Here is a 13,096-nt window from a genome sequence, read left to right on the forward strand (position 1 = left end):
ATACTTGACTTTCAGTAGTCACTAAAGAATACTTCATATGAATTGGGCATAAATGGATGTATCAATGTACATATCGTTAGCATAAAAGAGCCAAGATTTTCACAATACATAAACCTTAAATAAGTTACAAAACTTTTATCCATTAAGAAATAATTTTTCTAATTCACATACAAAAATATACTCTAACCACAACTATTATACATAAACACTGGCCTTGAAAAGTTCCAGGTCAATTTGGATTAAAGATAGTTATGACATTAATTAAGTAATAGACAACTAAAATCTATTCCAAAATATAATACTAATCTTGAAATAATGATGAGTTGAGGCAGTCCTTAGGGAACATCAACCTTCTCAGACAAAATGAGAACAAGAACATTAGATCCTATTATTGTCAAAAAGGTTAAAACATACTGCATTCTTTGGACAAAAGCACCAAAGAGTAGATAAAAGGCACCTCACCTCATTATCATTCATGCACAATGCATTATTCACCTTAATGCATAAGAAAAGCCACCATTTTCTAAAAATCATGGCAAATTGAAAGATTATGTATCAAAACTTCTACATTTTCCTGAACCATTCAAATGCAGGTGGACCTGTAAATTTCAGTGAAAATTTTTGAAAGGGCTTATTAAGTCATGAGGTCTTCTTATAACTTAAAATTTTTAATAATGCTATTCTTTTCTAAAATATATTGTAAAGGGGGGGAAAAACATGCAGAAGTCAAAATAAATTAGAAGCATCATCTACAAATGCTGCTAAAGCTCGGTGCTAAAAGGCATTCCAAGTGCAAGTGACCCAGAGGCAGAAAGCACCACGCGGGGAGGATTGTAAATAGTTGCCTGGAGTTATGTCAACATTTTCCTCATTCTTCTGCTCCTGGCCTTTCAATGCTTCTAAGTCTTCCTCTGGCGGATGAATTACTACTGTGGGAATATCATCACTGGCAGGAGAAACCAGTAGTTCTGGGACCTGCAGCTGACTCTGTTGGGAACTTCTGGAGGTCAGGCGACTGATGCTAGGGCTAGAAGGAGGGCTGTTTGGAGGGGTGGGCACTGGGGTTGTACACCTCGAGCCTGCAGGGGTTCCAGCTCTCGAAGAAGGGAGAAGATGACTGAGAAGAAGAGATAAAGGTGATTCTCCTCTCAGGGAAAGGTTTGAGGCTGACAGGCCTGTTCGCAAAGAGTGGCGGGAGGCTGAAAGGCCTTCCCCTGAGGTAAAACAAATAAATGAAAAATGATGAAGTTCACTGCAGAAGACAAATAGAAACACACACCAAAAAAATCAATTCACACTGTAAATAGCAAGCTTTCCAGACCCAACACTGCAAACTCATGCTATCAGGCAATCAGACTTCTAAATATTAGAAAGTCACTGTAAAATTGTTTAACCTGTAATTAGTTCCCTGAAGGTGAATCCAAAAAAAATTTTGTAACAACAAAATTGTTAATGTAGAAGGTAGTGGACAATATTATTAATAATTAGAATGTCCAATAGTGGCTTTTAAAAAAAAAAAGAACAATATCAATGCAAAGTTGCTGCTTAAATAAATAATATTAAATAAGAACATAATACAAAAATCCAAGAAATAGAATCCAACACAAAACTTACCAGTAATAACAGCTTATACTACGAAGTATAGCTTCATAAAATTCCATTGTTTTTAAGAAAACAAGAAATGTAACTATCAATCCCATATGATCTATGTCTAAGTAATCAAAGCTACATGCTCCAAAGATCCCAGAATATTAAAAATAAAGATTAATCTTCAACCCATAAACAACTAATGTGTTTAGTTAAAAAATAAAGATACATGCAGGGAAACTGTTAAATTACAATACAAGCAATGAAACAACACAATTCCCTTATTAAAAACAAAAACAAAAACAAAAACAAAACACCCATTGTCTTATGATGAAAAGAAACCAAATGACAATTGGAGAATAATCTGGAACCACTGCATAAAGATTTCAGAGAGTCTCTCTGGGTAAATGAGCCCATCTCATGGAAGTAGAGAACATATAATACATGAAAGATGTAGATGAGAGGCAAAATGTGACATACAAGGCGTGCTTTTAAATTGTACTTAGGACCATAAAAAATTTATTTTATTCTTAAGCTTCCTTAACTGTACAAAGGCCCAATTTAAAACAGATTAAAAAGACTTTTGGGAGGTGGGAGCTGGGTGGGGTAGGTAAAGGAGTGGGGATGGGGGCACCTGTAATAGTGTCAACAATAAAAATAAAGTTTAAAAAGAAAGAAAAAAATACTTTTGTTTTAGTGGTCAAATGATCAGAAGAAAATTAACTCAAGTATTTTACCCTGAGGTAACAATGGTTACTGTCAACTTTAGATAAATTAAACCCTATCACTTATGCTGTTTGCCTGTAGAACACTTAAAAGCCTTATTATTTTAGGGATAGAAAGACATTGTGGCCCATCCTCCCACTCCTCTTCACTGTAATCCTCCTAAGCCTTGAGTAATAGCAACAGTGAGAGGAAACAGTGACCCTCATAAGCAACTCTAACCCTCTGCACCTGGGTTTTCAGAGTCGCTGTCATCAGCTCTCTTTGACAGCCAAAATAGAACCCCAGTGATGTAATCCTCCGCTTTAAAAAGAGGAAAGGCAAGGCCTCCATGTGTCCCAGCCTTAAGCTAGTGACAAAGGTAAATGGCTAAAACAACAAAACAAAACAAAACAAAGTCTCCCCACACCCCACATATAACCCCACTGCTAGACCATGAAGGAGAGTGGAGAAAGGAAATATATAGGTCTGTGGAAGACATCAATTAGGTTACTTCTAGCATAAGATAGGAGCAATCATAAAAACTTTTCACAAACTGTATAAAAAGCAGTGAAATCAGGAAACCAACCCCAAAACACTTGTTTATACCCAGAAATAAAGTATATTCAAGAGATCAAAAAAAAAATTTTTAATCACTAGCAAAAATCTAATATAGATAATAAAGTTCAAACCCAAGATTTAGAATTTTAAAAAGATTATACTAAATTTATAGATCATAATCTAAGCCTCTTCAATCAATTATACAAGAATTCTCAGACACAAAAAAGCAGAAAGGAAAAGGAATTCAGGGTTAGATATAGTGACAGTATTTAAATATTACTGATACTTAAGTTGCCATATTAATAGAGTGAATGCTTCATTTTTATCTAAATGATTTCTACAGATAATTCTGTCTTGTTGAAAAAACATTTTAGAAATTACATCTTCAAAATAAACAAATAACACTCTTTTTAAAAAATAACCAAAAAGAAAATGGCCTGTGTAATTATCTGGGGAAAAAATACTTTTCTTTTCCCAAATGCTAATTGTAACATACTAAAATGCTGTTAGAATAGAAGTGTTAGAAAAAATTGGATGCCATAACTTATCTCACCATTCCTTTCAAGCAAGTGAGGATCAGAATGTTTCTTGCCTATATCTGCAAAAGATCGCACAAGGGGAATCCGACTGGCGAATCTTTTCTCATTCTGATGATGATGTCTCTTCAGAAGAGCTTCTCTGACATTCTCTCTAATGGATTCATCCAACTGGCCAGAGGCTATCATGTTGTCCAATACCAAATCTATTCCAAGAAAAAATAAACAAATAAATAAATAAACTAACACTTGAATGATTATAGCATGGAATAAACTGTAAGTGAAACTGCACTAAGAAAATGAGATTCTTACATAGCTCTGGAAAGCATTATTCTTTTCTTGTACTAAATAATGTATGCATCAAGATAAATATGAACATTATCCAACAAAAATGAACAAATTACATAAAGAGCCTTATTTTAATAAGTACTATTATTTATAAAGAAGCCACTGTTACACACTAATAGCCTCCCTATAGTTGAAAGTGCTTTCCTGATAAGAATATAATAAATTCTATTAAACTGAATATTCAATCATATTGGCTTCCTAAGAAGTGATGGTATTTAATTGTGTTGCCTCATACTTTTCCCCAAAACTGTAGAGGAATATCTTAAATCATTCATTTAATCATTTAACTATTTACTGATTACCTATTATATATTGGAAATACAGCAGTTAAGCAAAACAGATTAAGTTTTTGCTCTCATTCTTCCAGAGGTATAGCAATAATGAGCAAATAGATAAAATATCATGAAGTAATAAGTTCTAGGAAGATGAATATATTAGTCTATAAGGAGGGTATAGGGGTTGGGGAGATGGATGGGGATGCCATTTATAAATTACTGTGGTGATTGGACTATTTTTAATTTGGATGGCTATAGCAAGGTCTAAAAATTATACTTTATTTCCCTTACTTAAGAACCTCTAATTTCAGTACAACCTAAACATAAAAGCATCAATTTGCTATAACCTGCTATTTCATCTAGAGTGCCTGCTCGCATATCCAGCATGACTGTTCCATTTAGGATGCAACTTCTTAGTTCAAAAAGACTGTGCAAAGAGAGAGTTGCCACATAGGGTTTACTCCACCGGTCACCACCATCTTCAACATCCTCTTCAAATTTCAGCCATCTGAAATGGATAATGTATAAAAATATTTTATGTATAAATAATAATGATTCCATTGGTCTATTTTAATATGGTAAACGTAAACTTGTTCCTTTAAAGAGAAACAAGGATCACCGCCACCAAAACACAATTTGGTTAAGAAACGCATTTCTACCAATTAGGCCAGTGGTCTACAATATCTATTAGTCACAAGTTATCGTTGCAGTTCTTCTTACGGAGACCTAGTGCTGATTACCTGGCAGTTTCTTTCCACTCGCACTCTTCGCCATCTCTGTAGTACAGCTCGTCCATCTCCGTGAAGAGGTCATGCGGAATGTGCTCCTCATCATCATCCTCAGTCCCCAGGATGAACTGAACCCTCTGGGATGGTGTGTCTTAACAAAATAAGAATTGAAATACATTCAATACTGTTCTCCATCCAAAGATAATTAAGTTTCGAAAGGGAAATCCTTTGGTTATACATAAATAAGCTCAAAAAAGAAAAAGGAAAAAAAAAATACACAGAAAGATCATGTCACAGATGAAAAAGAAAATTTATATGTTAAAAATAAATAAGACTAATCTGGTAATTAACTGATGTAAAAACAAACAAATGAAAATAAGCAACATCTAAAACCATAGAAAATACTATGCTCAAAGATAGGACTTTCCCCTCAATAAAAATATGTGGAAATGTTAAATAAAATAGAACATTAAAAAATATGTAATTTATATGTAGCTAAGTTCAAGAGTGAAAAAAAGAAAATTTCCAAGTTCCAAAAAATATGAAAAACCCCAAACTATAGGTATATAGAAACCAACTTTTCCTAATATCATGGAGGAGCCAAACTCTGTCAGCTGAGGTTAGGGAGACAGGGCAGTCATGATAAGAAACGAATACCCCATGCATGGCATCCGAATTTAAACTAACTATGCAGTATGGTATCTCCAAACAGAGAAACGTGCATAAATCCTAGTCTAGGACAGTTGAAACAAACTATCAAACAACAGTAAGCAATAATTAAAAAACAAATTCAAATTCTGCTGAACATGAGAGATAACCTCAAACTCAAATTACACACTGAAGTAAACAAACGTTCATGCACTTGTAGATGCAACAAACAGGTATCAGAACTAGTTAAAGAGAAAATGGGAGGGAATTATTAAAGGAAAAGGCAGATCTGAGGAAGTCAGACAGAATGCATTGATGACAAATAAGATGAAAAGCACAAAAGGTTAAGAGATGCAGAGAACAGAATAAGAAAGTTGAACAGAAAAAACTCCAGAAAGAGTGCGATATAAACAATAGGGGGAAAGGCAACCATAGAGCTCATCTAACTTGCTTATCCTCTCACAGAGACCTGTGCTGCCTGTTACCCAATGTCTAAAAATTACCATTTCGTATAGTTTACCCATTTTGCTGTTTAAAATGGGAGGGCAAATCCAATTAGTCCTGTTATTCCATCATGTCAGAAGCCAAAGTCCTGTATAATCTCTTTTTAGAGAGTGGGGAAAAGAATGAAGGGACTTCATTCATAGCAATTTCTAGGATACATATTGGCAGTTGAAACCAAAATAAACCAAACTCAGCAGCATAAAACTTTTCTAGGGATAGTTATTCCATTAAAAAGTCATAAATATGACCTATGCCAAATTTATTTTCAAGCCACTGAATTAAGACTTCAAAATCATAACTTAGCTTGAACCATCAAATCACCCACCCAAGTGAACAGATAAACATTACTCACAGTTAAGTCAACAGCATTTCTATAAAAATATTGTGTGCCTTTTTATTCAGTACGAATTACAGACACATACTGATCCACTCACAGAACAGCCTAAGATATCCTAAACTGGATGGATACACGACATGAAACAGCAAAATTCTTCTAAATTGCTTTACATCATCGAAGTTCACTAGTGATCTTTTTCCATGGCTAGCCAGGTGACCTTTGTTAGCTATATGACCACTAAAATATTTTATTATTATCTTTTAATGCAGGCTGTTAAGGCCACTTTTTTGCCTCTCTAAGCTGAAGTTTCTCCATCTGTACAATGAAAACAATAATACCCATCTCCTAAAAGATACAGAGAAGAGTAAATAAAAAAGTATATGTCTAGGGCTTGGTGCAATGCTTGGCACACAACTGGCATTTAATATTACTAAGCCATCAGTATTTTCTTCCTTACATTCATACTGTAGCTATATTATACACAGTAATTCTTTCCCTCTTCACAAAAACGTTCCTTTACTATAGCACACAAGTGTAGAAAGGGACACAACTCACAGAGCTTTGCTGGAAGGCACACACACTAGTGTAAAGAGGGCCATGTGGGCCCATCTTGCCCTAAAAAACTACTACCAACTAAGGGCAACTGACCATTCCCACCTCTCAGGACCATTTAAATCATCACCAACGATATTTATTATCAGATAACACTCTCTTTCCTCTACTATATGCCTTTTTCTTCTTATTTTCTCTTGTCTTTTGGTACTTCTATGTTTCTCTACTTTCAAACAAAACCCCATCCTTCCATAAACCATATTATCAAATCAGAGCACTCTTTTTTGCTTAAATAATCAAGTAATCCAGCTTGGTAGATAAGATCTTCTGGCCAAAATGTTTAAAAATGAAATAAAATATTCAATTTCTTTCCAGATCCTGAAAATTCCAGATATTTGGTCATTGCTCATGTAAATAATAAAATATATTAATAGAAAAAGATAAATAAAACCCTACTAAATTGAAGTGTGAGTGCCAAACTCAACTTGTACAATTCCAAGACTGGAATACAATGAAAACAAAGCCCCCTACTTTTCGCATTTACCCCAAGTAGACTTTAACCTATAGACTAAATGCACTGAGTGGCCAGATTATTATGATCTCTGAATACATAATAATCTGGCCACTCAGAGTGTGTGTGTGTGTGTGTGTGTGTGTGTGTGTGTGTGTGTATATTAGAGGGGCCCGGTGCATGAATTCGTGCATGGGTGGGGTCCAGCCAGCCTGGCCAGGAGGAAAGGACATGGGCAGTTGGGCTGGCCTGCCTGCTGGTCTAACTCCTGGTCAAGGGGAAAATTTGCATATTAGCCTCTTATTATATAGGATATACACTGAGTGGCCAGATTACCCCGTTTCCCCAAAAATAAGACAGTGTCATATATTAATTTTTTCTCCCAAAGTTGCGCTAGGTCTTATTTTCGAAGAATGTCTTATTTTCGGGGAAACACAGGTATTATGCATTCAGAGATCATAATAATCTGGCCACTCACTGTATTTTTATGTAGAAAATAATATTCTTACTTCAATTAATATCCTTCAATGCATACAATGTGTCCAAATTATTGCAGACATACAATTTTAAAAAGAAAACATTCAATTAAAAAAATCTTTTTAAAAAAGAACTGTTTTCTTTTACCATAAGAAGGCGATTCCCGTCCATCTTCTTTATCTGACTCTTTATCTTTTCTTCTCCGGTGGTGATGCTTGTGTCCACGATGCTTATGACGTCGACGACTCTCTTTACTAAATGGGACATGAACACCAATATATACAGCTCGGTGACCTAGCAAATGGTTCAAAAACATATTACTGGTTTTTCAAGAAAAAAAGTGATATGCACAAAAATATACCAAATTTACTATGATAGAAAAGAATTACATAGAAGTTCACATAAATTAAAAAGCTAGTCTGTTACTTCTCTTATTTTACAGAGCACTACACATTTATGGCCAACCCTAGTTAGTAGAGGTCCTTAAGATATGCTTTAACTATAATTAAATACTTTATAAAAATGTATTTACAAATAGATATTCATAAATATTTACTAATTTCTTAAAAGTTTTGAAAATCTCAAGTCAGCAAGGTCCAAATTACTGAGGGCTACATTAAAAGTAAATTGTCCAAATACTCTAATTAAAGGGTAGAAATTATCTGACTGGGAAAACAAAGCAATACAATTGTATGGTTATCATCTACTTTTGGAATAGAAAAAACTGCTGTTGATGTTGCAATATCCTGAGTTTGTATTCTGAACCACAGATTGATTATGAAAGGCAATCTCTGCTCTTGTCTACTAAATAAACCTGAATTGTGGTGCTAGACAGCTAGCAGCACTAGTGTCAATTACTAAGAAGCATTAATTTTATTTCTTACATAGTTTTCATGAGGTTCCTACCAAAGTTGTGTTGAGGAATAGGGGTCATGGACTACAAGTGTGCAACAAGGCAAAATCATCGGCAGAGTGCTGCTTTTTGCTTTCACATACAAAAAATAATATAAACAAGTAATATGCTGAAATATGAAATGTCATTCCTTTCCTAAGAATTCCATAAGATGATCAGAAAATAAATACCTCAAGAAATTCAAGATCTCATCTTTAGAGTCAATCCTGATTGTTCATGAATTCTGTATTTGCAAATCTACCAATTCGATAAAATTTATTTGTAGCCCCAAACTGATGGAGAGTTCGCAGTCATTTACAAACATGGACAGGGCAGCAAAAAAACTGACTTGTCTGACACTCATTCCCAGCTCAGGCTGAAAAAAGGAGACACTCTGACTTCTTGTTTTAGTTGCCAATATGATAATGTCAATAAAGTAAATAATCACCTTTTAATAAAAGATACCAGACCTACAGCTATGTATTATGCTGAAATACATAAATAAAACTGCTTAGCCCTAGTTGGTTTTGCTCAGTGGGTAGAGTATTAGCCTGTGAACTGAAGAGTCCCAGGTTCAATTGCAGCCAAGGGCACATGCCTGGGTCCTGGGCTTGATCCCCAATAGGGGGAATACAGAAGACAGCCAGTCAATGATTTTGTCTCATCATTGATTGATGTTTCTATCTCTCCCTCTCTCATCCTCTCTGAAATCAATAAAAACATATAAACAAACATCTCCCAGTACCCATTACTCTACCACATTTTCGGTAAGTACTAAAGAACTGTAGAAATTAATTATCAATTATTTGAAAACATTTCACCAGAAAATTCCAAACTTAAAAACCAATTATAAAGTGCTTCTTTTTGGAATGTTGGGCAACTTCAGGAATTAAAAAGCTGTGATGGTTGCACAACACAGTAAATATACTAAAGAAACAATGAATTATCCACTTTAAAATGGTTGATCTTGAGTGAATTATAGCTCAAGAGAAGGGATTTAAAAAAAAAAAAAACACGACAGCTATAACAAAATTTAGTAATTTTATCTTAACAAAACTATCTTCTTCTGAATACCAAAAAAAAAAAAAAGTGAAAATTAAAGGGTCAGATTCTCATTTCTATGCATTGAGAATTACAAAGTTTTTACCCCAATTAGTACTAACAGGTTTTTGTACACAAGCCCTGATGCACCAAGCCAAAAATAAATTTTATGAGTTAGCAATTTAACAATAAATAGATGACTTATTTATGAGTTTGCAATTTAGATAAAATAGAAACATGCTAGAATCCAGATTTAAAACTAAAGCTTTATGATTTTTGTTTTTGTTTTTGTTATTGCCCCCGAGTGTTCTGTTATAATTTTCTTTCTGTTTTCTTTCACCCTTACTTCTCATCAAAGCCCTATTTAGTCAAACTCTGAGATAAACCTAATCTCTCCCTCAAACATGATACTGAAATCTAAATATATACAAAGTTAAGGGTCCTTGGGATAACCGAGGGAGGCCAAGGAACATAATAAAATGCCTCTCTTCATATTCTAGGTCACATTTAGATGACAACTAATATTTGAGGTGTGACATTAAATGGTAAATGATGGAATAAATTTTAAATACATTTAAAATAGTAAAATTACTACTAAAAGTCTTAATGTCTGTAGTCCCTGTAATTCACAGAATCTAACTAGTAAGCCCTTGTAAGTCTAGACTTTAAAAGTTGAATTTAAGAGACAGGGTGTGTTTTTCTCCATTTCAGAAGGTAAATGTGGAGAACACTTGTGTCTCTTTCCATGTCCTTAATGACCCCAAGTGACACCAGTTTTCACAGAAGAATTTAACTTAACAATGTGTCCTCAAAAAGACCCAAAGATAAGTCTACCAAAACATTTGCCATGAACACCACCTTATCCAAGGGTTCAAGGTTAACATCACCAATAAGAAGTCATACTGATATCCTATGTCCACAGATATGATACACTGAGAAGAGTTTATCACTTCTGTGGTATGTTTCCCAAACATCCGTAATCTTGGTCTATTCATATGATAACATTAGACAAGCCCAAACTGCCATACATTCTACAAAGTATCTACTAACCACTACTCTCCAAAAGGGTCAAGGTCATGAAAAACAAGGAAGACGGAGAACTGTTGCAGATTAGATGAGACTAAGGAGACACAACAACTAAATGTATTATTGGATCCTAAACTGTTCAAATGGATCCTGGGACAGAAAGATGACATCAGTGGAAAAACTGGCGAAATCTGAATAAAATCTATAATTTAGTTAGTAGACTTATACCAGTGTTAATTCTTTCATTCTCATAAACTTGTTCTGGTTACGTAAAATGCTAACAGAAAAAGCTGGGCGAAGGGTACACAGGAACACTCTGTACTGTCTTTGCAACTTTTCCGTAAATCTAAATTTATTTCAAAAGAAAATTCTAAAAAAAGGAAAGAAACCACTTCTTTCTGCTTGGGGAAGAAAGATTGGCCAAGAATTCATTTGCTCCATAATTCTACGCTGAAGTTATTATAGCATTTTAAAAGGCTGATGTAACAGACCTATAAAATGAACATTTAGATGACAACTGATGATGATTGTGGCTTTTATTAGGCTGGTATTCTAGTTTGCTCTTAATACAAATTACCCAACCTGCTAGAAATGAATGAATGAATGAATGAATGAATGAGTAAATAAATAAATGTATTAACTGATTTTGTAGCTGGTATTCCAGTTTTCCAAGTTAAATCATGCTAACCATTAATGAAGTTTGTGTTATAAATCTATGTTATGCCAATACTTTCAACAAGGAGTATATAATCATGGAATGTTCTATTTGCAGATATAGGTAGCGTTTACATGAGTGTTTTATTAATCTTTAAATTATGTTAAGAAAATATAATTGAACACCCCTCTCAATGTATGCTCCTCACAACAACAAATACTTCAACAAACAGTAGGTAAAACCCAAAGGACATAAACATTTGTTAGTAGTTTATCCTGCTAAGAGTGTTGGTAAACAGCCTTACTTTCTAGTTCTTCTTTTTCAAACTTGGTGTTCACAGTTGAGCTGGTTTTGCCAAGATCCACAACAGCTTCTTCATCAGGACCCTAAAAAGAAATTATTTTCATTGACTCATGAATCAATATATAGTAAGGACCTACTATTGGGTGCATTATAGAAGATAGCCAAAAAGTATGTAAGACTGCCTTCCTATCAAAGGACTGAATTCTAATTACAGCTAAGTTCATTCTTTGTAAAGTGTGCTTAAAGGCTTTTCTTTGTAATCCACAGAAGACAATTCAAAAATTTCATGATAAGAACCGAGGCAACAAAGATTTTTAATTGGTATTTTATGGAAGTTACTAAGTAACTGGTACATATATTCACTTCCACAGAAAGACCCTCCAGATCAGAAATTAAAGTCTGGGATGAGAGGGACCCTTAGATAGCAATACAGAATGCTTTATTTTTGTTCTTTGTACTTTGGCCGTATGATTAAAGGGAAACACTTAACTGAGCTAAAATAGATTGGATAATAAACATAAAATTGTCAAAAACAAGTATACGAACTTAGCCTACAGTACCACTAACAAATTAACCAAGAGCCAATCAAAGTTATAAGCACTTTTTATTGATAGAAAGGAAAAACCAGGCCAAAATTAAATACCCTAGGACATTCTAGCTTTACACTTGTGAAAAGTCTACCTTCATAATTTTGTTCCCTTCTCCAGCTCAACAAAGACTAAATATATTTATTATGAAATATTGCATAAGATTATTTTTAAAAATAATGAAATTTCAGGTTTAACTTCCCTTTCTAACTTCTAACTTAACTTTCAAAGGAGCATTATAATCACCAGCAACCATTATGTAATTATTATGCAGAAGATTCTGTGTCACAGATAGAGACAGATACACAAATTCCCTTCCCTCAAGGTCTTCGACTTAAGCTATATAGTTCACTCTGGACCCTTGCCCAGCATGGGTCTGCTGGAGCCAGGCAAGAAAAAATTCAACTTGCTGACCTTTAACCTTGAAGTTATGAAGCCCAAACCTTCTCCACATGGTGTCCCAACATATGAACCCAAAATGGGAGGGCAAGGCTGACGAGGAGGGCACATGACCACTGCCGGTTCCATTTTATGTGACAAAGACTAGAGGGCAGTGTTCCAAAAGCAGAGAACAGGGGACAAGGACTGGGAGACATATTGGAGGAGGACATCCAGGCTTTTAAAAGATACACAAAGGTTCTGATGAAGAGCTGGCTGATATTATACAGGCCAGTGTGAACTTCACGGGGGCATGGATCAACACACTAAGTTTGTGCTGGGTGTGCAGTACACAGAGGACCCCAGAATGTGGAACCTCATTCAGCAAGCCATTCTCACCAGAGAGGCCCATCCCATAACACCTCTGTCAAAGAATCACAGCGAAGAG

General features: G+C 34.7%; 1 protein-coding gene across 14 annotated transcripts in view; it reads right to left on the minus strand.

The window, feature by feature from the left end:
* The window catches only part of SLC4A7 (solute carrier family 4 member 7), an 83,575-nt gene that overhangs the window by 39,693 nt on the left and 30,786 nt on the right, over positions 1-13,096 (minus strand). For 4 of the 14 annotated variants that reach the window (XM_084902448.1, XM_084902444.1, XM_084902447.1 and 1 more), the window contains exons 2-7: positions 11,685-11,766; positions 7,914-8,060; positions 4,750-4,888; positions 4,357-4,517; positions 3,443-3,592; positions 846-1,214 (exon numbers count right to left, since the gene is read on the minus strand). In XM_084902448.1, coding sequence (XP_084758574.1) covers positions 846-1,214; positions 3,443-3,592; positions 4,357-4,517; positions 4,750-4,888; positions 7,914-8,060; positions 11,685-11,766 — 1,048 coding nt within the window. Of the gene's footprint in view, positions 1-845; positions 1,215-3,403; positions 3,593-4,356; positions 4,518-4,749; positions 4,889-7,913; positions 8,061-11,684; positions 11,767-13,096 lie in introns of all 14 variants that reach the window. The other 10 variants (XM_084902446.1, XM_084902442.1, XM_084902445.1 and 7 more) reach the window with 3 other exon arrangements.

This window comes from Pipistrellus hanaki (assembly GCF_964339955.1).
Source record: "Pipistrellus hanaki genome assembly, chromosome: 13".
NCBI lineage: Eukaryota > Metazoa > Chordata > Mammalia > Chiroptera > Vespertilionidae > Pipistrellus > Pipistrellus hanaki.